At 40.5% G+C, this 24,920-nt stretch overlaps 1 protein-coding gene across 4 annotated transcripts in view; it reads left to right on the top strand.

Annotated features, from left to right (window-relative positions):
* tbc1d8b (TBC1 domain family member 8B) overlaps positions 1–24,920 on the top strand; it is an 85,307-nt gene that overhangs the window by 40,721 nt on the left and 19,666 nt on the right. For all 4 annotated transcript variants that reach the window (XM_043705139.1, XM_043705138.1, XM_043705140.1 and 1 more), the window contains exons 9-14: positions 1,631–1,781; positions 7,529–7,743; positions 9,823–9,940; positions 18,894–19,179; positions 21,158–21,287; positions 21,544–21,642. In XM_043705139.1, the coding sequence (XP_043561074.1) occupies positions 1,631–1,781; positions 7,529–7,743; positions 9,823–9,940; positions 18,894–19,179; positions 21,158–21,287; positions 21,544–21,642 (999 nt within the window). The remainder of the gene's footprint in view (positions 1–1,630; positions 1,782–7,528; positions 7,744–9,822; positions 9,941–18,893; positions 19,180–21,157; positions 21,288–21,543; positions 21,643–24,920) is intronic.

The raw sequence follows: 24,920 nt of genomic DNA, 5'->3' as shown, positions 1-24,920 counted from the left end.
ATCATGCAGATTATTTTACTGCAAAAGTTACAATTTTGATCAATCAGTTAAACATAATTACAACTATCTCACTGAAGACTTCATGTTAAACTGCTTGATTCTTTGCCCAAAGCCCATGTTACATAGGGTGGAGTTGATGCAACTTCAGCATTATCTGTTTCAGAACTGTTACCATCTCCAGTGTAACCAATGTCTGTTGGTGTTTGGAACTATTGATCCCAAAAGCAATATTCTAGGTTTGGAGCAATATGCTCAGATCACTTCATTCTTCTTTTGTTTCTGAATCGTCCTGTCAGAAACCCAGTAGTATGTTCGTTTAATCAATAGAAATGGACTGTGAATTAACAGAGCAGATTGGCAGTGTAAATAGTAATTTTGCAATCATATTCTCCCAATATGTGTGATGTCGATCTTAAATTATCTTTCTTGGCACTGCCATGCAATAATTCAGCATGTAGTTGGTATGAAAAGGGCTGACTACAGCCAGAGGCCAATCTGTTAGTCACTGTTAGTGAACTTATTGAACCAGTTCTGACTGCAGTAAAAATCCTTTGAAATGTATTTCACCTTTTTTAAAACCGCAGTAACATTTGGATTAAGCAATTAGGCAATACTTCTTACTTCCACTTGTAATCATGTAATGTTCGTATATTATCTCATTTTGTCTAGGTTTATCCTGAATTGTATCTGTGCAACCTTAAGACCTTCCAGCTTAATGATGTACAAGGCTGTATTGATTACACAAGTTTCCACAGAGACACTTACTAATTATAGCTTGTTTAGATTTCCATTGTATGAGATTCAGAATTGTAAATCAATTCAATCCTCTCATCTACATTTCTGTTATGATTTCATCAAAATATGCAATTAGAAATTGTGATGTTTTGTACTATAGAACACCTTCTTAGGTAAAAATATTGATTGAATTTTTTAGATTATGTATAATGTAATAAACTGAAAAAAATCGAACTGGTTTTTAAAAATATGATTAAATGGGTATCATTTTTTGCAGATATATAACATTGCTGTGGGCAGAAAAACATTTTCTATTATCAACACAAGTGATGAGGACACTGAGCATATATCTCCCCTGAAATCTGTTCACACAATGTTATTACAACTACTCAACTTTTCCTTGAGGGTTTTCCCTCCTTGGTTGATGCACTGTAATGATAAAGCTGAAAAGAAATCAAAAGCTTCAGTCTCATTGAGATGGCTTCAGACAGTTCTGTCCGACAACCTGCTCAGAAGACTCTGCTCACATTTGACTGCTCTGACCAATTACACTGCAACAGCTTTCTAAAACCGTTCACAACATCACAAAACAATGAACAGTACTCGAAATAAAACAACCCAAAGCACTCTTAAAAATCCATTTGTCCTATCTCCCAATGTTAATGGATTGTTTAAAAAGTGTTGTCAGATCTGGATCCTCATCTTGGCAAAAAAAAGATCATTTCCTCCTTAGCACATACCTTGTCTGTGTACAAAATTTCATTGATTACAGTCAAGGCAAAAAATTCAATCGGCAGCAATGTTACCTCTACCCACCTGAAGTGGCAGAGCTGAGAAGTACTGAATCGTATTTAAGAATTAGTTCATTTTTCAAATTGTTCTTTGTGATTTACAGTTGAAAGAAAAGATGAAGGTGCAATCGTGGAACATTCATTTTGTGGAGTATGGTCACGGAGTGTGTATGTTTCGCACCAAAAAGACTCGAGATCTCGTCATGCGTGGAATTCCGGAAGCCTTAAGAGGAGAACTTTGGTTACTGTTCTCAGGTGTGTATTGTTAATGGTGTGATTGCATTAGATATGCTTGAAATGCTTCACAATCAGTAACTCTAAAGTTTTCAGAAATGAAGACCAAGACTATCCCAACATTTTTTTTTTGAAGTGCAGTGAATGCACAGTCTGCTAAATTCCATTTCTTTTTCAACTCTTGAAAGGTCAGTGATTGGGATGAGAGGGTGTAATTTTTAACAGGCAAGGACAAATTGTTTGGCTGTGTGCATGGTTAAATTTGGAATGAAATGAAGTACAGTCACTTGGCAGCAGCTTGATGTTTATAGATAAATACTGAGCTGCCTTGGGATTTGATGCAAATATTAGCCCCTTAAGTGAGCAAGTAAAGCAAAGTTATGATATTTGCTTTCAAATAAGGGCCTCTTTACATGGATTTAACTTTACATTTAACATACCTTACGGTTGCCTGGGCCTGGAAATGGAAAAGAGTAAGATTTAAATCAGGTCCTACCGTTGATTATGATTTGGCTTCCCTCACCAAGCCTATTTGTGTTTAAAAATTAGAGTGCCCTGTTTTATGACAAGAGTCACAGAGTCATAATGATGTACAGCATGGAAATAGACCTTCGGTCCAACCTGTCCATGCCAACCAGATATCCCAACCCAATCTAGTCCCACCTGCCAGCACCCAGCCCATATCCCTCCAAACCCTTCCTATTCCTATACCCATCCAGATGCCTTTTAAATGTTGCAATAGTACTAGCCTCCACCACTTCCTCTGGTAGCTCATTCCATACACGTACCACCCTCTGCATGAAAGCGTTGCCTTTAGGTCTCTTTTATATCTTTCCCATCTCACTCTAAACCGATGCCCTCTAGTTCTGGACTCCCCGACCCCAGGGAAAAGACTTTGTCTATTTATCCTATCCATGCCCCTCATGATTTTGTAAACCTCTATAAGGTCACCCCTCAGCCTCCGACACTCCAGGGAAAACAGCCCCAGCCTGTTCAGCCTCTTCCGAAAGCTCAAATCCTCCAACCCTGGCAACATCCTTGTAAATCTTTTCTGAACCCTTTCAAGTTTCACGACATCTTTCCGATAGGAAGGAGACCAAAATTGCATGCAATATTCCAACAATGGCCTAATCAATGTCCTGTACAGCTGCAACATGACCTCCCAACTCCTGTACTCAATACTGTGACCAATAAAAGAAAGCATACCAAACGCCGCCTTCACTATCCTATCTACCTGCGACTTCACTTTCAAGGAGCTATGAACCTGCACGCCAAGGTCTCTTTGTTCAGCAACACTCCCTAGGACCTTACCATTAAATGTATAAGTCCTGCTAAGATTTACTTTCCCAAATGCAGCACCTCTCATTTATCTGAATTAAACTTCATCTGCCACTCCTCAGCCTTTTTGGCCCATTTGGTCAAGATCCTGTTGTAATCTGACGTAACTTCTTCGCTGTCCTCCACACCTCCAAATTTGGTGCCATCTGCAAACTTACGAACTGTGTACCTCTTATGCTCACATCCAAATCATTTATGTAAATGACAAAAATAGTGGACCCAGCACTGATCCTTGTGGCACTCCACTGGTCACAGGCCTCCAGTTGAAAAACAACCCTCTACTACCACACTCTGTCTTCTACCTTTGAGCCAGTTCTGTATCCAACTGGCTAGTTTTCCCTGTATTCTGTGAGATCTAACCTTGCAAATCAGTCTCCCGTGGGAAACCTTGTCGAACACCTTACTGAAGTCCATATAGATCTCATCAATCCTCTTTGTTACTACTTCAAAAAACTCAATCAAGTTTGTGAGACATGATTTCCCACGCACAAAGCCATGTTGACTATCCCTAATCAGTCCTTGCCTTTCCAAACACATGTAAATCCTGTCCCTCAGGATTCCCTCCAACAACTTGCTCACCACCAAGGTCAGGCTCACTGATCTATGTTCCCTGGCTTGTCCTTACCACCCTTCTTAAACAGTGGCACCACGTTAGTCAACTTCCAGTCTTCCGGCACTTCACCTGTGACTATTGATGATACAAATATCTCTTCAAGCGGCCCAGCAATCACTTCTCTAGCTTCTAGGGTACACCTGATCAGGTCCTGGGGATTTATCCACCTTTACCCGTTCCAAGACATTCAGCACTTCCTCCTCTGTAATATAGACATTTTGCAAGGTGCCACCATCTATTTCCCTATATTCTATCTCTTCCATATCCTTTTCCACAGTAAATACTGATACAAAATACTCATTTAGTATCTCTCCCATTTTCTGTGGCTCCACACGAAGGCCGCCTTGCTGATCTTTGAGGGGCCCTATTTTCTCCCTAGTTACCTTTTTGTCCTTAATGTATTTGTAAAAAACCTTTGGATTCTCCTTAATTCTATTTGCCAATGCTCTCTCATGTCCCGTTTTTGCCCTCCTGATTTCCCTCTTAAGTATACTCCTACTGCCTTTATAGTCTTCTAAAGATTCACTTGATCTATCCTGTCTATACCTTACATATGCTTCCTTCTTTTTCATAACCAAATCCTCAATTTCTTTAGCCATTCAGCGTTCCCTATACCTACCAGCCTTTCCTTTCACCCTAGCAGGAATATACTTTCCCTGGATTCTCATTATTTGATTCCCGAAGGCTTCCCATTTTCCAGTCATCCCTTTATCTGTGAATATCAGCTTTTGAAAGTTCTTGCCTAATACTGTCAAAATTAGCCTTTCTCCAATTTAGAACTTCAACTTTTAGATGTGGTCTATCCTTTTCCATCACTATTTTAAATCTAGTGGAATTATGGTCGCTGCTCTCCCACTGACACCTCATAAGGCCCTGCCTTATTTCCCAAGAATAGGTCAAGTTTTGCACCTTCTCTTGTAGATACATCCACATACTGAATCAGAATCTTTTCTTGTACACACTTAACAAATTCCTCTCCATCTAAACCCTTAACACTATGACAGTCCCAGTCTGTGTTTGGAAAGTTAAAATCCCCTACCATAACCACCCTATTATTCTTACAGATAGCTGAGATCTCCTTACAAGTTTGTTTCTCAATTTCCCTCTGACTATTAAGAGGTCTATAATGCAATCCCAATAAGGTGATCATCCCTTTCTTATTTCTCAGTTCCACTCAAATAACTTCCCTGGATGGATTTCCAGGAATATCCTCCCTCAGCACAGCTGTAATGCTGTCCCTTATCAAAAATGCCACTCCCCCTCCACTCTTGCCTCCCTTTCTATCCTTCCTGTACCATTTGTATCCTGGAACATTAAGCTGCCAGTCCTGCCCATCCCTGAGCCATGTTTCTGTAATTGCTATGATATTCCAGTCCCATGTTCCTAAACATACCCTGCGTTCATCTGCCTTCCCCGTCAGGCTCCTTGCATTGAAATAAATTCAGTTTAATTTATTTGTCCTACCTTGTCCTTGCCTGCCCTGACTGTGTTTGTTTGACTCTCTCCTGTTCTCAACTGTACCAGTCTCAGATTCATCTCTTTCCTCACTATCTCCCTGGGTCCCACCCCCACCACCTTACTAGTTTAAATCCTCCCGATGAGCTCTAGCAAATCTCCATGCCAGTATATTAGTCCCCTTCCAATTTAGGTGCAATCCGTCCTCCTTGTACAGGTCACTTCTACCCCAAAAGAGATTCCAATGATCCAAAAATGTGAATCTTTCTCCCATACACCAGCTCCTCAGCCATGCATTCATCTGCTCTATTCTCCTATTCCTGCCCTCACTAGCTCGTAGCACCGGGTGTATTCCAGAAATTATTACTTTAGAGGACCTCCTTTTTAAATTCCTGCCTAACTCTCTGTAATCACCCTTCGGAATCTCAACCTTTTCCCTTCCTATATCGTTGGTTCCAATGTGGATATTGACCTCTTGCTGGCCCCTCTTCCCCCTTGAAAACATTCTGCACCCTCTCTGAGACATCCTTGATCCTGGCACCAGGGACGCAACACACCATTCTGATTTTTCGCTGCTGGCCACAGAAGCATCTGTCTATACCTCGGACTAGAGCGTCCCCTAACACAATTGATATCTTGGAACCAGATGTACCTCTTGTTGCATTAGAGCCAGTCTCAATACCAGAAACTTGGCTGTTTGTGCTACGTTCCCCTGAGAATCCATCGTCGCCTATATTTTGCAAAAGAGCATACTTGTTTTTAAATGGGGATAGCTACAGAACATAACTGCACTGGGTTCCTACCTCTCCTACCTTTCCTGGAGTTAACCCATCTACATGACTGTATCTGAGACTTTCCCCCTTCCTATAACTGCCATCAATCACATACTATTGCTGTTGCGAATTCCTCCTTGCTTCTAACTGTCTCTCCAACCGATCCATTCGATCTGATAAGATTCGCGAGCAACAGCATTTATTGCAGATATACTCCGCAGTAACCCTTGAACTCTCTTTAAACTCCCACATCTGACAAGAAGCACATACTCTACTAAAGGCCATTTTTGCTCCTTCACAATCTAGACCCAGAAAATAACACCATCTTATTCTTCTACAAAACACTGCCCCAGGTTAGATTAATAGTTACGGCTTATATTTTAAGTTTAATCAAGAGACACATCTCAAAAAACATATAATCAAGAAAGAACTCGCTCTACTCACTACTGCAGACTTTTTGTGGGCCACTTAAACTGATTAACTTCTCTGATTCTCTGCTGTGGACTTCACCCAAACAGTTCCTCCAAGATCAGTTGTGAGTTTCACTGTTTGTTAATTTTCCCAGACACACTCCGATGTCCAGCGATACATGAATTCAAATAGCAAAGGCAGTGCTGTGCAGGTTTACTCTGGTGTCAGTTCCTCACTCGCTCTCTCTTGCTTGCTCTCTCTCCACTAACCTCACCATGTGCTTCCTTTGTCTATTCTTCTCTCTTTTAAAACTGCTGTTGTTTTGACTTTTTTTTTTCCCAAAAGTTCCAAAACAATGCAACACCATGTAAAACAGTAATTGCTGCTCCTGGAATTCGAGGGAATCTCCTCCAGCTCCTAAAATGCCTCAAAAAAGGAGCAGCTCTTATAGCCAGAAATTTTTCACGTCCTCCATCTTAGACTATCCAGAATCCTATAAAGGTGAGAAGAGTTTCCCTGAGGGCTGCAAGGTTTTCAACTCTCTACTTTAGAATGTGATGAATACTGGGTCATGGAATATTTTGAAGGTGAAGTGGGTAGATTCTTGTTAAGCAATGAAATAATACTCCCCATTCCCAACAATGGCGGTAGCCTTCGAAACCAGCAGATCAGCCATGCTTTTATTGAATGGCAGAGTTGGCTCCAGATGCTAAATACCTGACTCCTGCTCCTAATTTGTATGTTCATACGCTGCCCACCACCTTCATGTAAATATCGGAGGGCAAACTTCGCACAAATTTTGTGTTAAATATTTTTAGTGATGACCTGTTATCTGCAGTGCATTTGGGACAATTGGCTAAAGTGTTCTTTAGTGACCAATTATGAAAAATCTAGAAATCATGACGGAAATGTTGTAATACTTTATCATTCAAACTAAAAATTCCAAAGTGTTAGTGAATTTACTTCCTTTTGGATAGACTATTATATCAGACTATTATGTTTTTCTAGAATTATTTCAACTGACACAATTTTTCTTTATTAAAGAGCATTCTGTTTCAGTTCAACAAAACAGTAGGAAAACATAGTACTGCAATTCATGTATTATGAATGTAGTATCTAATGCTACGTGGCTCATTCTGGCCCACGGCAACATAACATGTATGTTTGTCAACTCACAGGTGCAAATAATGATATGGCTTCTCATCCCGGCTATTATACCGAGTTAGTGGAAAGGTCGATGGGCACATGTTCCTTGGCAACTGATGAAATAGAACGTGATCTGCATCGCTCGTTGCCTGAGCACCCAGCATTTCAAAGTGATACAGGCATCTCTGCACTGAGGAGAGTTCTCACAGCCTATGCTTCCAGAAATCCTAAAATAGGCTACTGTCAGGTTTGGAGTAGCTACGTTACTGCTACACGGCTCATGAATGCTAATCATTTTAAATTTTAATATTTTCAGGCAGGCTTCTTTTGTAGTATCAAGTCAACCATATGCAAAGAAAGCTTTGAACTTCCTCTTGCTAGTATTTAGTTTGAGGCTCAACCTGTTGACTGCAGATTTTGGGAGCAGCAACGAGTAATTGAGGGGGAGGAAATTTTAGTTTTTTAAATTCTTCGAACAGTTTTTCCTGCATAAAATACCATTTCGTGAGGTAGCTTGCGAATTTTGCCTTAGACTGAATGTATATATTTAAAGTGGTAAAGGCTCCTATTTTACTGTGTCCATTCTTATTTTCAGCAAGTGGGATTCTTTGAAGGGGTAAAGGTGTCATGCCTGGAAATTTCAGCCAAATTAGCCTTTTGTTGCAGCTTCATTAATCTGATGCCTGAGCTAGGCTTTCCTGCAATACTGTATTGTTGATAATTGATCATTTTATCCTGGCTTCAGTAATGCTATTTTGAGAGGTAGTTAGACCTGGATGAGATTCCACTCACTGAAGTAATTCTGCAAGTCAGAGTCCCATAAGTAGGACACTCTTACTGGCACTGTTCATTAATGAATTGCGGAGTTTCAATTACACATGAAAGTAGTTCCTAATCCTGGCTCTCCCTGCTGTGCCAAAGCAGGAATGGGTCTCGCGGGGACTCATATGTTCCATATCAAGCAAATTGAAACTTCAGATATTTTCAGCAGTTTAGGATAGCAGGCTTTCATGTGTTCAGTATCTGCTGGATTTAAAATGAGTAAGTTTTTGATGTACTGTGATGTAGATTTCTGACCAGAAACTGCAACTTTCAAGACATTTGAAAGGCAAAAATATATAATGATTGAATAGAAAGGTACCTGCCTTGTCATCACTCACTTTCTCTGTGCAGTGCAGTGTCTTCAGTTGTGCAGCTATGTTGTGTATTGCAAAGGCAGTAGTAAGCACACAACCCAGACTGTGTGTAGGTCGGTGATATTGTAGCCTATAAGTAGATAGCATTGTTATTAAACTTGAAGACATCAGTCTTAACAAGAACCTGATTCTTTGTTATAAATATTATGCAGACTTATGTAGAAAAGTAGAAAGCTTTCACATACTACAAGTCCTTCACTTCATTTACTTCAGTTTTCATACAAAATAAATGTATGCTATAGTACAACACTGGAAACCATACATAAATTATATTAAGTTCAAAATCATGCAACACCAGGTTAAAGTCCAACAGGTTTATTTGGAAACACTAGCCTTCGGCGTGCTGCTTCATCAGGTAGTTGTGGCACCACAATCCACGTGTTTTTGTTCTTCCACAATGTTATTAGGAAGGGAGTTCTAGTTTAAGTTTTCTCCCAGCAACAGTGAAGTGACGATATGTTCCCAAGCCAGGTTGCTGAGTTGGGCCTTTGCAGGTGGTGGGGTTCCCATACATCTTTTGTCTTTGACCTTCAATTATATATGGGTTACGGGTTTGGAAAATGCTTTCAAAGGAAGATTTAGGAAGTTTCGATAATATTGAGGAAACTTGATTATCTGAACGACATGGGGAGCATGGGGGTGGGTGGGTTGGGGGGGAAGGAAGAAGTATTTTGTTTGGATAATCGAATGTTCGCATAATTGAATGCCGGATAACACAGTTCAGCCAAGCATCGGACCTTGCAATCTTGTTCAAATAATCTGAAGTTCTGATAATTGAGCTTCCCCTGTACATCTGGTAGATGGTCATACTGAGAGTGTGAATTGATGGTAGAGGGAGTGAGTATTTAAGTTGGGATTGGAGTAGCAATAAAACAATGACTTTTGTTTTGAGTAGTGTCAACTTCCAGAACTATATAGACCTATGAACTTGCCATACCCTCATCATTGCTCAGTCTGACTCTGTCCTGTTCAATCGGCACAATAATTAGTCTGGTTTGATGTAATGCTTGAATGACTTGTGTAAAATGCACTACTTGATTTTTCTGGAAGAGCAGGTTATATTGTTAATAACAAGTTATTGTAGGTTGTGATGGTAATGGCAGCTTTTTTCTTACACTTCACTTGCCTAGGCGATGAACATTTTGACATCTGTTTTACTACTTTATGCTAAAGAAGAAGAGGCCTTTTGGTTGCTTGTTGCTGTGTGTGAAAGAATGTTGCCAGATTACTTCAATCGCCGAATAATTGGTAAGATTTTAATGCTGATGGTGTATACAGGATTTTATGTTGGGATTCTGTGACGCTGAATAGGAAAATCAGTGATTCACAAAGTTAAAAATTGCACAGCAGCAGGTTATAGTCCAACAGGTTTAATTGGAAGCACTAGCATTCGGAGCACTGCTCCTTCAGGTGTTTGACAATCACCTGATGAAGGAGCAGTGCTCTGAAAGCCAATGCTTCCAATTAAACCTGTTGGACTATAACCTGGTGTTGTGAGATTTTTAACTTTGTACACCCCAGTCCAACACTGGCACCTCCACATCAGGGATTCAGCACTGCAGTATTGTTGCCCTGCTTTCAAATTGCAATTTGTCCAATGAAGCTCTGACATAAGAATGCAGGACTGTTGTTTATAACCTTATTGAGCATGAATTTTAAAATATTAATGCTCTGTGTGAGTGTTCTGCTAATTTCACAATGTACGATAAAGTTTATTTGTCATGTCATTTAATTTCATGAACTTTTTAAAAGATTTGTACAACCAGTTGTCTCTTGTATTTTCTTTGATATTTTTGGAACTGTTAGACATTTTCAACTTTTGCTGGACATTTTGTTGGCAATGAGTACTGCCTCCTATTCCTTTCTACTTCCCATTTTTAACTTGTCCACTAACCCCTCAAATTAAACAATGAAATAGCTGTATTCCTTATAGTTACTCTAATATCTTGCGTCTCTGCTCCACTTGTCTTATTCTGAACGATTGTGAGAAGTAATCAGTGGGATTGTAAGGGGGTAGGGCAGTGAACAGCATCAAGTCCTGTCTCTCATTCACAGTCACTGCCAACAGCATGGGCAGGAATACCTGATGAAGGGCTTTTGCCTGAAATGTCGATTTTACTGCTCCTCGGATGCTGCCTGAACTGCTGTGCTCTTCCAGCACCACTAATCCAGAATCTCTACTGTTGCCGAGTTACAGACTGAACAATACAGAAACAATTTGATTAGGATGTGTTGTGGCACAGAGTGGAGGCAGGAAGATTGCATACTGTCTAGTTAGAAATCCTGCAAAACTGCTGAAACCTGAGTTTAAGGAACTTGTGTGTTTTCTCTGAAGTCAGAGTAATAGTGCATTTGGTTTGCAATTTGTTTTCGGTTTCTTGGAGAGAGGATAGCTGAACAAAAGCATCTAGTGAGTGTGCACGAATTTACCAGATTGAAACCGGTTCCAACTCTCAAGCAGAATAGCGAAATTGGTGTGAAGGTTTTTGTATATCTGGGAGTTTTGGTATTTATATAGCTATTAATTAGAGAAAATGGGACAGGAGGGGGCTGTTCGGCCCTTCAAGCCTGCTCCGCCATTCAATCTGATCATGGCTGATCATCCCACTTTCTCCCCATATGCTGTGGTTCCCTTCGCCCTAAGAACAATATCTAATTCTTCAAGAAAACGTTCAATGTTCTGGCCTCAGCACCTTTCTGTATCAGAAAATTCTGTTTGTTGATGTGTTGCTGTGTTAAAAATGATAATGTGCTTCCTTTAATTCATTCAAAGGAATGTGGCTATTCCTAGCTATGACAGTATTTATTGTCCATTCTCAGTTACTCGGGAGGAGGTGAAGGCGAACTGCTTTCTTGGAATGCTGTAGCCCACAGCAGGAACACCCACAGTACTGTTAGAGGGTGAGCCCCAAGATTTTGACCCAACAACGGTGAAGTAACCGTGATAGTTTCAAGTCAAGATTGTATGGAGTTTGCAAGGAACTTAGAAGTGGTAGTGTTTCTCTACATTTGCTGCCTTGGTCCTGGTAAAGGAAATGTGTTTGGAAAGTGCTTTCAGAGAGTCCTTGGAGAATTGCAGCATCTTGTGGATGGCACTCACAATACCAATGCCAGTGTAGTGAAGGGGGTGGATGTTCCAGATGTTGGATGGGGTACAAATTAAATGGGCTGCTTTGTCCTGAATGGTGATGAGCTTTTCGACTGGTTTTGTAGCTTCCCTCATTCAAGCAAGTGAAAATTATTTGATCAAATTCCTAATTTCTACCTTGGAAATAGTGGACAGAATTTGGGGAGTCATGAAGTGAGTTAACTCACCACAGAATTCCTAACCTCTGACCTGCTCTTGCTGCAAGAGTATTTAAACTGGTCAGTGGTAATAAATATTGACAGTGTGAGATTCAGTGATGGTGGTGCTATTGAATGCCATGGGGAGAAGGTTAGATTTCCTCTGGTGATGGGCATTGTAACATTTTTGTCCACTGTAATGTAGTTTCTGTTTCATTATTTAATCGTTTCAGAAGTACAGTGACTGACTCCTACATGAATCTGTTTTGTAATTGACCTTCCTGTATTTTTAGAAAAAAAGACAGACAGTGTCTGTTGGCAGCTACACCCGCAGGCAAATGCGCATGTACACAATTCTAGGTTCAATTGGTCATCGCATATGGTTTATGTTTGTTGTCACTTTCAAAGGCTGTACTGCATGTATACAGAAAGGAAGCACTGTTTTAAAACTGTTTAGAGGCAGAATGTGAAGATGTGAGACTCAAGAGGCCCCACTTGTTGCTCCCCTCCCCAAACCCTGCTACCTCTGTTCTTTTTGCCCCCTCCCTACTCTCATGATATCCCCCCCCCACCCCAGTCTTGTTGTCACCCCTTCCTTCCCTATCTTATTTACCCCCTTCCTGCTCTCATTTCCTCCCTCCCATCTAGCATTCCACTCTCACTACCCCCCGACCTTCGAGCTCTCATTTTCCTGCTGTCTTTAACTAAACTGCTCCCCACACACCACACACACACACACACACACACACACACACACACACTTTTTGTTCCCCTTACCTCTCCCACTCTGCCCCACTTTGCTTTTCCTGGTCTACTTCTTTTTCTGCCCCTTCCTTCCTGCTCTCATCTTGTTCCCTACCCTGGTTCCTGTGCCATGCTCACTCCCTCAGGCCATGCCCTGAACCTGTTTAAATGTGCATGTGTGTATTTAAGCAACGCACAGCGCATATGCGCTAATGCAGCTTCAATACTAAATGAAGTTAGAATCAATCATGCAGGATTAACTCCAGGATGTGACTTGTCCAGTGTTAACGTTAGTTAATCACATCATTATGAAACAGGTTTTGTTTTGGGGAGTGAATTTTCATTGACTGAACACCTCGTTTAAAGACCTATTTTGCTACAGGTGATTAAAAACTTGTGTTTCTGCATTTCGGACATGGTCACATCAGTACAGCCAGGTCACAATTCAAAGACATATGTATTGAAAACCACTGGGTTTATGTACACGTGAATATTTCTCCACAGTCTGAAAGCATCCTTGAGAAGTTTGGACTAAGTTAGAGGATTAATTGTCAGAGCCATACTGGAGATTTTTTAACTTTGTCATTTTTCACCTTCCACATTATGTAGGATTGCAGCCCAGTCAGCAGCTCCTGCGGAAATTATGTATGTCATGTTGGTACATGGAAGTGTTCTTTGTGTCATCTTTCACCATTGCCTCAGAGGGTCTGTTCTTTGTGTCATCTTTCACCATTGCCTCAGCTCATTTGTTGTCTCTAAATTAAACTGTTTGTGTGCTCCTGACCAGCCTTCCATCGTCCAAATTCTGCCAACATGAACTCATGCACAAATCTGCTGTCCTTCTCATAACTCTCAAATCAAGTTCCAATTGCCCATTTCCCCTTTGTCAGTTTACCTGCTTCAGAACTCTGTTTAGCAAGATCTCAATTATAAAATTTCTCATCTTCGTGCTTAAATCCTTCCATGGTTTCACTTGTTTATCCATGTATCCTTCTCCAGCTCTGCAATCTATAATGTCTTTGGACTCTTCCAATTCAAGCCTTTTATACTTTGCAGTTTTCATCACTCCACCCATGGGTGTCCATGCATTCAGCTGCTGTGTGCCTAAAACCTCTCCATTGCTCTCTCTTTGAAAGCACTCCATAAGATCTACATCTACCACAACCCACGACTTTACTACACTTATGAATGCAAGTTGTTGTTACATCTAGTCTGTGTGTAAAACTCAAACTTTTTAATCTGCTAGGTCCATTTTCCTAGTGATTTTGCTGCTCATGTTCGACCAAATATTGCCGAAAGCTTGCTGAAAGGCTCCCATCCTTGCTGCAAGGATTACGTTGAAAGATGGTCTGCCATTTTATTCAATATGCTGGTCTATTGTGGAATTTTGTGTAAAGTTCAAGTTTTTGAACTGGTGTCATGGTAGCATACTATATTATCCTTCTCACTGAAAGCATTTAAAATAATAAGTAACCTTGCTTAATGTTGTATAATACTAAAATCCAATTCTGTCCCCCTGAGGCAGCAACCAAATAGAGAGCAAATAAAACTCAGCAAAATCCTTTTGACATTGGCACCCCAGAGTGTGGGTACAAATTAGAATTTTTCATAGCAGCTGTATTACAGATGAGCATGTTCACATAGTATGTCTTTCATCAGTGATTCATGCACTAGCTCATTTGCATTTAAAAAATACTGAAATGCTGCCTTATATAGGTCAGCATGTTAAAACCTACCAAAGATTGAGAACTCTAATAGCTGGTACTGGAAACTTGTTTGTATTGATGAGTACTAATTCACTGCTACCCATTTAGTTCAGAATTAAACTTTTAATTTAATGTCCTTTTGTCGGCACATTGCCTATTAAAGTGTCTTGGTTCCTTTAGATCAGCATGGATCTACTTTCTGTGCATCTGTGTCAAATTCTGTCCAGCGCAAGGGCATATTGCATCTGATCTGTCCCTAGAGATAACTACTCATTTTCTCCCTCCCAAGAATAACTCTGCTTCTGTTCACTGAGGGCACACTGTTTCCTGTCAGCCCAGATCCTGAAGATGCTCAGGTCAGTATTGTGGTCACAAGACAGTGAAGTTTGGCATCAGGTACTCTTTGGAATACATGCCTTCTCCGAAATGGCTAATGTATTATTATTAGCTCCGTATGGGTTTCAATGCGTTACATCTTAGAGGCCTATTTCATAATAATAAATGCTTGATAATTGACTTGACAGTTGGCTTCCATCTGAATTCCTGTTCGTTTTCCTAAATCATACTTCCATCACCCCAAACAATCTGCCTGCCATACACTCTGTTGATATTTTGGAAGTTTAGTAGCCGTTTCCTCAAGTTAAATGTCGTAGTTCTCCCCAATTCAGTTGTGTGTTTGGATAATGTGCCAATGTTGTGACACTGACCTCCTGTAATGATTGTCAGGTATGCAAATTCTAAATATCTTTGCTTTTATGGAAATACAGCACCAATAATTTTGAAGGGTTAATACTGTGAATTAGAGTTTGCTTACAATACTTTGTCCAATTATTTCATTGTCCTTGTCTGAAATTCTTACCAATAACTAGCTCAGCTTGAATTGAAATTCAAAAAAAATCTACAATAAAATATTCCCATGATATTTTGTAGAAGATTTTACTTTTATGTGAAATTTTATATCCATTACTGAATGCTTTCTCAATAATTTTGGTTTGAACACAATATGTTTCAATGATAAATGCATGAAAAATTAGTTTTTGTGTATCTCAAAGTACATGTTTGCAGTTCAGTCAGATTCAGAATCCTAACAGTAGCTAATTTAATTGTTGATTTGTGACTTAGCTTCAGATTAAATTTTACTTTACCAATAATTTTAGTAACGCAGAGTTTGTTTTATTTTGAAAACTTGCCCAAAAATTCATGTAATGATATTATTAAAATCTTTCATCTCTTAAAGGTTATTGATTCAGCAGAGGGAAATGTAGTGGGTTTGTTATTCAAATGCACAGCTGAAATAGGGAAACTGCCACATTCAGTATTGGCTTTCTATCAATTGTATTTTTTACATATGCTCATTTTACATAACACTTCATATATCATGTCAGATGACTCGAGCTGTGTTTATGCAACTTCAAAATGATGATACAACATATGTCGGGCAGATTGTTCGGGGGTGGGAGAAACGTAATATTCGGGAAACCCTGTTGAGGTGAACATAGTAATTGGTTGAATTCAAAATCTTTGAACTCTGCCTCATTATCTCTCAACTTCTCACTGTAAGCATTGGTTTTTGCATTCCTTAATCATTATTAGATCGCAAGTCCATAAGAAAGGGGAACAGGAGTAAGCCATTCAGCTTTTCAAGCCTCTTCTGCCATTCATTCAGATCATGGCTGATCCAACATTCGTCATGTCCACTTTTCTGCATTGACCCCATAATCCTTGATTCCCCTACTGTTGAAGAATCTATCTCATTAAACATAAACAACGATTCTATCTCCACAGCTCTCTGTGGCTAGGAATTCCAAAGGCACTCAACCCTCAGAAGAAATTCCGCCTCCTCTCACTTTGAAATTGGTGCTTGATCTTTGAGGCTATGCCTTTTGGTCCTAGACAACCTTTTGAGAGGAAACATCCTCTCAGCATTTACCCTGTCAAGCCCTTTAAGAATCTGACATGTTACAATTAGATCACCTGACATTCTTCTAAAATCCAATGAGTAGAGTTCTAATCTGTTTAACCTTTGTTCATAAAACAATCCCTCCATCGTCTTATTAAACCTTCTCAGAACCGCCGCCAATGAAATAATATCTTTGCTTAAATAATAGCACCAAAACTTATCTTAATTCTCCTGATATGGTCTCACCAGCAGTTTGTACAATTGTAGCAAGACTTAGTTCCCTACTCTTATTTTGAGGGAGTTGGAGTGTAAGGGCCAACATTCCATTAGTCTTCCTGATTACCTGCTGCATCTGTGTTCCAGCTTTTTGTTTCATGTACGAATACCTCAGTTTGCTTTGTATTGCAGCTTTCTGCTTTTTCTCTCCATTTAAATAATAATCTGTTCTTTTGTTCTCCCTTACAAAATGATCAACTTCACATTTTTCCATATTGTAGTTCATTTTTCAACTTTTTGCCAACATATTCAACCATCAATATTTCTGTAAACTAAAACAAACAGTCATAGAGTCATGAAGACGTACAGCACAGAAACAAACCCAACCTGTCTATGCCGACCAGTTAACCTAATCCAGTTCCATTTGCCAGCATTTGGCCCATATCCCCCTCAACCTTCCTATTCATATACCCATCCAGATACCTCTGTAATGTTGTAGTTGTACCAGCCTCTGGCCGCTCATTCCTCACACGCACCATGCTCTGTGTGAAAACGTTGTCCGTTAGGTCTCTTTTATATCTTTCCCCTCTCACCCTAAACCTATACCCTCTAGTTCTGGACTCCCCCACCACTGGGGAAAAGACCTTGATTATTCACCCTATCCTTGTCCCTCATGATTTTGCGAACCTCTATCAGGTCACCTCTCAACCTCCGACGCTCCAGGCAAAACAGCCCCAGCCTATTCAGCCTCTCCCTATAGCTCAAACCTTCCAAACCTGGCTTAATCCCTGTAAATCTCTTCTGAACCCTTTCAAATTTCACAATATCCCCTGCTGAGTTTTTCTCACAATTCCTGATTTTGTTTTTGATCCTGATTTCCAGCATCTGCTGTTCTTTGGATTTTTTTTTTCTCTGCAAACTGCATCCCTCTTGAAATGTAACTTTTCGCCTATTTGTATGTTGTCGACAACGTTTACTACAGTACGTTCACTTCCTTCCACCATGTCACAGGACCAAGTGGGGAGGAGATTTTTTTGAACATTAGTTGCATTGTTATAAAAATGTTGTTTCAAAAAGTGAAGATGAGCCTTCTTGAAATGTTATGAATTCACCGTATTTAAGATTGAAATAGATCCTCTGTGCTGTAAATCTATTCTGTGGCTTAAACCCCATTAACCCTGGAGCATTGGAGGCTGAGGGATGCCTCATAGAGGTTTATAAAATCAAGAGGTGCATGGATAGGTAAAATAGACAAAGTCTTTTCCCTGGGGTGGGGGAGTCCAGAACTAGAGGGCATATGTTCAGGGTGAGGGGGGGAAAGATATAAAGGAGACCTAAGGGGCAACTATTTCATGCAGAGGGTGGTACGTGTATGGAATGAGCTACCAGAGGAAGTGGTGGAGGCTGGTACAATTGCAACATTTAAGAGGCATCTGGATGGGTATATGAATAGGAAGGGTTTGGAGGGATATGGACTGGTTGCTGGCAGGTGGGAGTAAATTGGGTTGGAATGTCTGGTCAGCATGGACGTGTTGGACTGAAGGGTCTGTTTCCGTGCTGTACATCTCTGACACTATAATTCATACCTGCTTTCTTAGAAGATTAACTCTTGTATTTTTGCCATTATCTTCACTTTCGTGACCTCTGTGATAGAGTACATCCCACTCAACTCTAGATGTATCCTAAGCTGTTAGTACTTTTCCAATTAATGACTTTCATCTTACTAGTCCAGTTTTAATTCTATTCAAGTCTGGAAAATGGAATTGCAGCAAATTAATTGCACTAAACTGGAGAAGGGTCTTTCTTGACTTGAAATGTGAACTCTTTCTCTCCATGATTATTGCTGAACCTGCTGAATGTTTCCAGCGTTTTTCTTTTTTATTTCAGATTTTCATTATACAATGAATATTGCTTTTATTTTAACCTTTTTTAACCTGCTCTGGTTCTACTACTTTTTTTCCAAAGCTTTTCTTAATAGATATTGATTTTTTTTTTCTCTGTATGTTGTCACTTTTTAGTTCTGTAGCTTTGCTGCAGTCATCATTGCAGAGGTAAAATGCTTGCTCCAGTGTTTGCATGATGTATGCAAATTGATTTGCCATGGTTCTGATTGACAAAGAAAATCCTAAAACCCCTTTTTCATAAGCTATTTTCCCTTCATTTCATGGTTTATGCCTCTTTGTCTCACCAAGTGAATGAGCTGTCTGTCACTTATTGATTTGACCTAATTTGCATTTCAAAATGTTTGAATGAGTATCCAGGTATTTTGAGCCAGTTTGCAATTAAACTGCAGAAAGAGAATGTGAAGTTCAGAAAAGGCATATTTACTTATGTATTCTCATTTTAACAGGTGCTCTAGTGGATCAAGCAGTTTTTGAAGAATTTATTCGGAGCTACCTTCCTCAGTTGACTGAACACATGACAGACATGACTTTCTTTTCATCTGTCTCCTTGTCCTGGTTTCTCACCATCTTCATTTCTGTATTGCCCATTGAAAGTGCGGTAAACGTCGTGGATTGCTTTTTCTATGATGGTATTAAGGCAATCCTGCAGCTGGGCCTGGCAGTCCTAGATTATAACATGGACAAACTGCTGCTCTGCAAAGATGATGCTGAAGCAGTGACCATCTTAAACAAGTATGACTCTTGATTTTTAATTTTTTTTTTTAGAATTTCTCAGTTGGTAGCATTTAAACATCTGCAGTCAGAGATGTACACTTGCTCAAGGAATCAGGATGTAGCCTAATCTTTAGGTGAAAGGTTATTGAAGCATGGGAAGGAGGGCAGTTGGAATTGTCCACAAATGTAAGTTGTTCCCCATTTTGAAATATATTTATTCTTTTATATTTTTAAAATTCCATATTCTGTCCATTGGAATATGATGCTGTCCAGAGATGGGAAAGGAAGTGTATAATGGGACAGAAAGATGCAAGGTGGAAATCCTAGTTGTCCTCTCGATTGTCCTTCCCTTTCAGATTAAGCCCAGAGCATTCAAACTAGCAGCAGGAATAATAGGACTCCCTTGCTGGTCAAGAATCTCTCTACGCTCAAAATGTGTTGCTGGAAAAGCGCAGCAGGTCAGGCAGCAGGATGCTGCCTGACCTGCTGCGCTTTTCCAGCAACACATTTCCAGCTCTGATCTCCAGCATCTACAGACCTCACTTTCTCCTCAAAGAATCTATCTACCTCTACCCTAAAGTGTTCAGTCACATTGCCTTCATTACTGTCAGAGGAAGAGATGTCCAAAGACTCTCAAGCCTCAGTTCTTCTAATCTCTTTCTTAACTGGGAGATGTAAAAGGTTTAGACCCTATTGCCAATCAGATAAGTTGCATTGAATTGGGTCAGGGAACTTGAAAAGACTACAACATGGTTGTTAGAAGCTCTGCAGCCATTGGATAGGTCCACTGTCCCCTCCACTAAATTCAACCTTGATCTCTACATTTATTTTACCTCTTGAGGGAACTTATAATTACATCCTCCTACTACTGGTTGTCCTAAACTGCCTGTACTTGAAGGACTGTGTACTTAGTGTGACAAGGATATATATTCTTACATATTGCGGTTTTGAGAGCTACAAATAGATATCTGTCTGCATATATATAAATCAATGTTTTTTCCAGTTTCGGCTTCAACTGTTCTGGGCATCCACCCCAACTTTACAAGGTAACTTGCTGGTAGCGTTTGCCCTACTCTTGAGGTCTCAATCTGACAAATTGAAGTCAAATTGCTAGGTTTAAAAGGAGTCATGGGAGCTGGTTTACTGTCATCATGCAGGTCTTGTTGCAGTTGTACAGGGTATTGGTAAGGCCAAACTTGAAGTGTGGCCTGCAGTTTTGGTAATGTGAAGAAGGAGTTCTTGCTATTAAGGGAGTGCAGCAAAAGTTCTCGAAATTAATCCCTGGGATGGCAGGACTCATGAGAGGTTGAGTCAGTTAAGATTGTATTTGCTACAGTTCAGAAGAATGAACAGGGATCACATAGAAACCTTTCGAATTCGAACAGGACGAGACAGGAAGTGATGGAAAGATGTTCCTGATGGTGGGAGAGTCCGGCACCAGGGGACACAGTTTAAGGATAAAGGCTTTTAGGACTGGGGTGAGAAATTTCATCACCCAGAGAATGGTGAGTCTGTGGAATTCTCTACCAAACTGGTTGAAGCCAAAACATTTCAAGGAGGAGGTGGATATATCTTTTGCGGCTAAAGGAATCAAGGGATATCTAAGGATTAGGGTATTGAGCTCTATGATCGATCATGATCAGAATGAATGACAGAGCAGGCTCAAGAGGTCGAATAGTCTATTCTTATCTTCTGTGTTTCTATATGGGCATCAAGTGAACACTGACTCAGTTGCCCAAAAGTCAAATTAGATCTTCTTGAAGTTGAACCCAAAATTAGTTCTCTCTTCCATGGCCACAGCGCTAAACTTGTATGATTAATAAAATTCTAACCTTGTATGTTTAAATGTATTTTGAAAGCATAGTTGTAGAACTAATCCATATACTTTGTTGTAAGATCTAATTAGTATGTTTACTTCGAAAGTTCTGCTTGTCCTTCAGTGGTTGGCTGTCATTTTTAATGCCTTTCTCAATAGCAGTATTGAATTTCCTTGCAGGTTTTTTGATAATGTCACTAACAAAGACAGCCCTTTACCACCAATGGCTCATCACCCCCCTGTAGGCAGTGACAATGAGGAACCTCAAACTAAAGTGGACATAACTGAACTTATTGCAGAATCTTATGAGGTTGGTGAATAAGACTGATGCTTTCTGATGTTAATATACAAAAATATTAACAATGTTATGCAATCCCTGAATCTAGAATCTTTCTACGCTAGATCCATCTGATTTCTCTGACATCATCCCCTCCCATCAAAAAGAAAAATAGTCAGTGTGGCTGTAAAAAGTGCCTAATGAGTCATATGTTAGAGACATCCCAAGCTTTTAGTCAGTAAATCATCAATCAATTATTGGAAGCTGAATTTATTTTCTATTTTTGCAGAAATATGGTGACATTCAGTCAATGGAAGTTGAGAGTATGCGGCGTAGGAACAGGCTATACGTGATTCAGACTCTAGAAGACACTACAAGACAGAATGTGGTAAGTTGTACTTGATCTTTGAATAAGTGAACAACCCATTGAATATTTGCATCTTGTGTGGTGAATGGAAGTTTTTGTTGGGCCTTAGGGAATTTGACTTTGTTTTGATGCAAACACTTTTTGACGTTTGTTGACCTACTTACCTTCAAGTGTATTATTTGTAAAGTCGAAAACAAACTATTTTCAGACCCAAATAATCATGAGCTGGGAAGTCAAATACTTGCCAATGATTTACAAAGTTGTTTGTATTAATTCCAATACGCAATTCCTTTGAATGCAGAATAGAAAGTCACTCAGACCGGAGGTCTGTCCCAGACCTGCTCTTTAACCGGATGATGCATGAAAGTAGTTTATGGGCATTCTAACTTCCTCTCCCTGTGTATGGGAAAATTATTGAAGTTCACTTTGCTTAGTCACCTTGTTCTCTCTATCATGTTGGCTCTGCACTAGGACTAGAAGTTCATACTGAGATCCCAAAGTGTGTATTTCTGTCTGTAATCAGTGTGTTGGGTTGAAATGTCTGTTTTAACACAAGAAATATCAGAAATAAGAGTGATGAACTTAGAGCATGGATCAGTACTTGGAACTCTGATGTTGTGCTCATTATGAAGACTTGGATATCACAGGAGCAGGAATGGTTTTGGATGTTCCAGGGTTTAGATGTTTCAAAAGGAATGGAGTGGAGGTAAAAGATGGGGGAGTGGCATTGGCAATCAGGGATAGTATCAAGCTGCAGAAAGGGAGGTTGTCGAGGAGGGTTTGTCTACAAAGTCAGTATGGGTGGAAGTCTGAAACAGGAAAGGAGCTGTCACTTTATTGGGAATTTTCTACAGATCCTTCAATAGCAGCAGATACACAAAGAGCAACAGATTGGGAGGCAGATTTTTGAAAGATGCAGAAGTAACAGGGTTGTTGTCATGGGCGACTTTAACTTCGCTAATAGTCATAGATTTCTAGAATCCCTGCGGTTTGGAAACAGTCCATTTTGGCCCAACAAGTCCACACTGATCCTCCAAAGAGTATCCCAGCTAGACTCATTCCCCTACCCGATTACTCAGCATTTACCTCTGACGAATGCACCTAACCTACACATCCCTGAACATTATGGGCAATTTAGCATAGTCAATGCACCTGAGCTACACATCTTCAGGATGGAACCACCTGAGTTCAAATAGTTTGATTGAAGCTGTTTTTATCAGATGTGTCCAGGAAAGGATCCTGACTCAATATCTAGGTAGGCCAACTAGAGGAGAGGGGAATTGCTGCTTGGCAACGAACCCAGGGCAGGTGTCACATCTCTCGGAGGGAGAGCATTTTGGTGACAGTGATCTCAACTCCCTGACCTTATACTATAGTCGTGGAGAGGTATAGGAGCACACAGTATGAGAAAGTATTTAATTGGGGAGGGGGTATTACAATGCTATTATGCAGGAAATAGTGCTCCTAAATTGGGAACAAATGTTCTCTGGGAAATGCATGACAGAAATGTGGCCGTTGTTTTAAGAGCACTTGCTGATAGTGCTGGACAGGTTCATCCCACTGAGGCAAGGAAGGGATGATAGGTTGAAAGAACGTTGGGTGACAAGGGATGTGGAATACCGAGTCAAGAGGAAGGAGGAAGCTTACTTAAGGCTGAGGAGGCAAGGATCAGACAGGGCTTTAGAGAATTACAAGGCAGCCAGGAAGGAACTGAAGAATGGACTTGGAAGAGCTAGAAGGGGGCATGAAAAAGCTTTAGCGGGTCGGAGTAAGGAAACCCTATGGCATTCTGCACTTATGTGAGGAGCAAGAGGATTGCCAGAGTGAGGGTCGGGCCGATCAGGGATAGTGGAGGGAACATGTGCCTGGAGTTGGAGGAGGTCGGGGAGGTCCTTAATGATACTTTGCTTCAGTGCTCACTACTGAGAGGGATCTTCACATTTGGGAACAAAGCTTGAAACAAGTTGATGTGTTTGAACAGGTTGATGTTGAGAAGGAGAATGTGCTGAAAATTTTGAAAACATAAAGATAGATAAGTCCCCTGGGCCAGGCGGGATATACCCAAGGTTACTACAGGAAGCGAGGGAAGAGATTGTTGCGCCTTTGGCAATGATATTTATCTTCTTACTATCCACTGGAGTAGTGCCAAGTGATTGGAGAATGGCAAATGTTGTTTCCTTGTTCAAGAAAGGGTATAGGAATAATCCTGGGAATTACAGACCAGTCAGTCTTACATCTGTGGTAGGCAAATTACTGAAGAGATTAGATTAGATTAGATTACTTACAGTGTGGAAACGGGTCTCTGGCGCTGTGAGGCAGCAGTGCTAACCACTGTGCCACCGTGCCACCCACTAGGAGAGCATTGCTGAAGAGGTTTGAGAGTCAGGATTTATGATTACTTGGAAAACCATAGCTTGATTAGAGATGGTCAACATGGTTTTGTGAGGGGCAGGTCATGCCCCACGAGCCTTATTGACTTCTTTGAGGATGTAACTGAACACATTGATGAAGGTAGCGTAGTGGAGGTAGTGTACATGGATTTTAGCAAGGCATTTGATAAGGTTACCCATGATAGACTCATTCAGAAAGTAAGGAGGCATAGGATACAGGGGAAGTTGACTGTCTGGATGCAGAATTGGCTGGTCCATAGAAGACAGGCTGGTAGTAGATTGGAAGTATTCAGCCTGGAGGTTGGAGACCAGTGGTGTTCCGCAGGGATCTGTTCTGGGACCTCTTCTCGTGATTTTTATGAATGACTTTGATGAGGAAGTGGAAGGGTTGGTTCGTATGTTTGCCGATGACACAAAGATTGGTGGTGTGGTGGATAGTGTGGAGGGCTGTTGTAGGTTGCAAAGGGACATTGACAGGATGCAGAACTGGGCTGAGAAGCGGCAGATGCGGTTCGACCTGGAAAAGTGTGAAGCAATTCATTTTGGAAGGTCAAAATGGATTCAGAATGCAGGTTAAAGTCAGAATTCTTGGTGGTGTGGAGGAACAAAGGGATCTTTAGGTCCATGTCCACAGATCCCTCAGATTTGCCACTCAAGTTGATAGGGTTGTTAAGAAGCCGTATGGTGTGATGGCTTTCATTAGTGAGGGATTGAGTTTAAGAACCGCGAGGTTATGCTGCAGCTCTATATAGACCACACTTGGAATATTGTGTTCAGTTCTGGTCGCCTCATTTGTAGGAAGGATATGGAAGTTTTGGAAGAGGGTGCAGAGGAGATTTACCAGGCTGCTGCCTGGACTGGAAGAGCATTGCTGATGAAGAAAGGTTGAGGGAACTAAAGCTTTTTTCA

This window comes from Chiloscyllium plagiosum, chromosome 15 (assembly GCF_004010195.1).
Source record: "Chiloscyllium plagiosum isolate BGI_BamShark_2017 chromosome 15, ASM401019v2, whole genome shotgun sequence".
In the NCBI taxonomy this organism is placed as follows: Eukaryota; Metazoa; Chordata; class Chondrichthyes; order Orectolobiformes; family Hemiscylliidae; genus Chiloscyllium; species Chiloscyllium plagiosum.
Note: the sequence above shows the minus strand (reverse complement) of the source record. Positions and strands in the feature narration are given on the sequence as shown.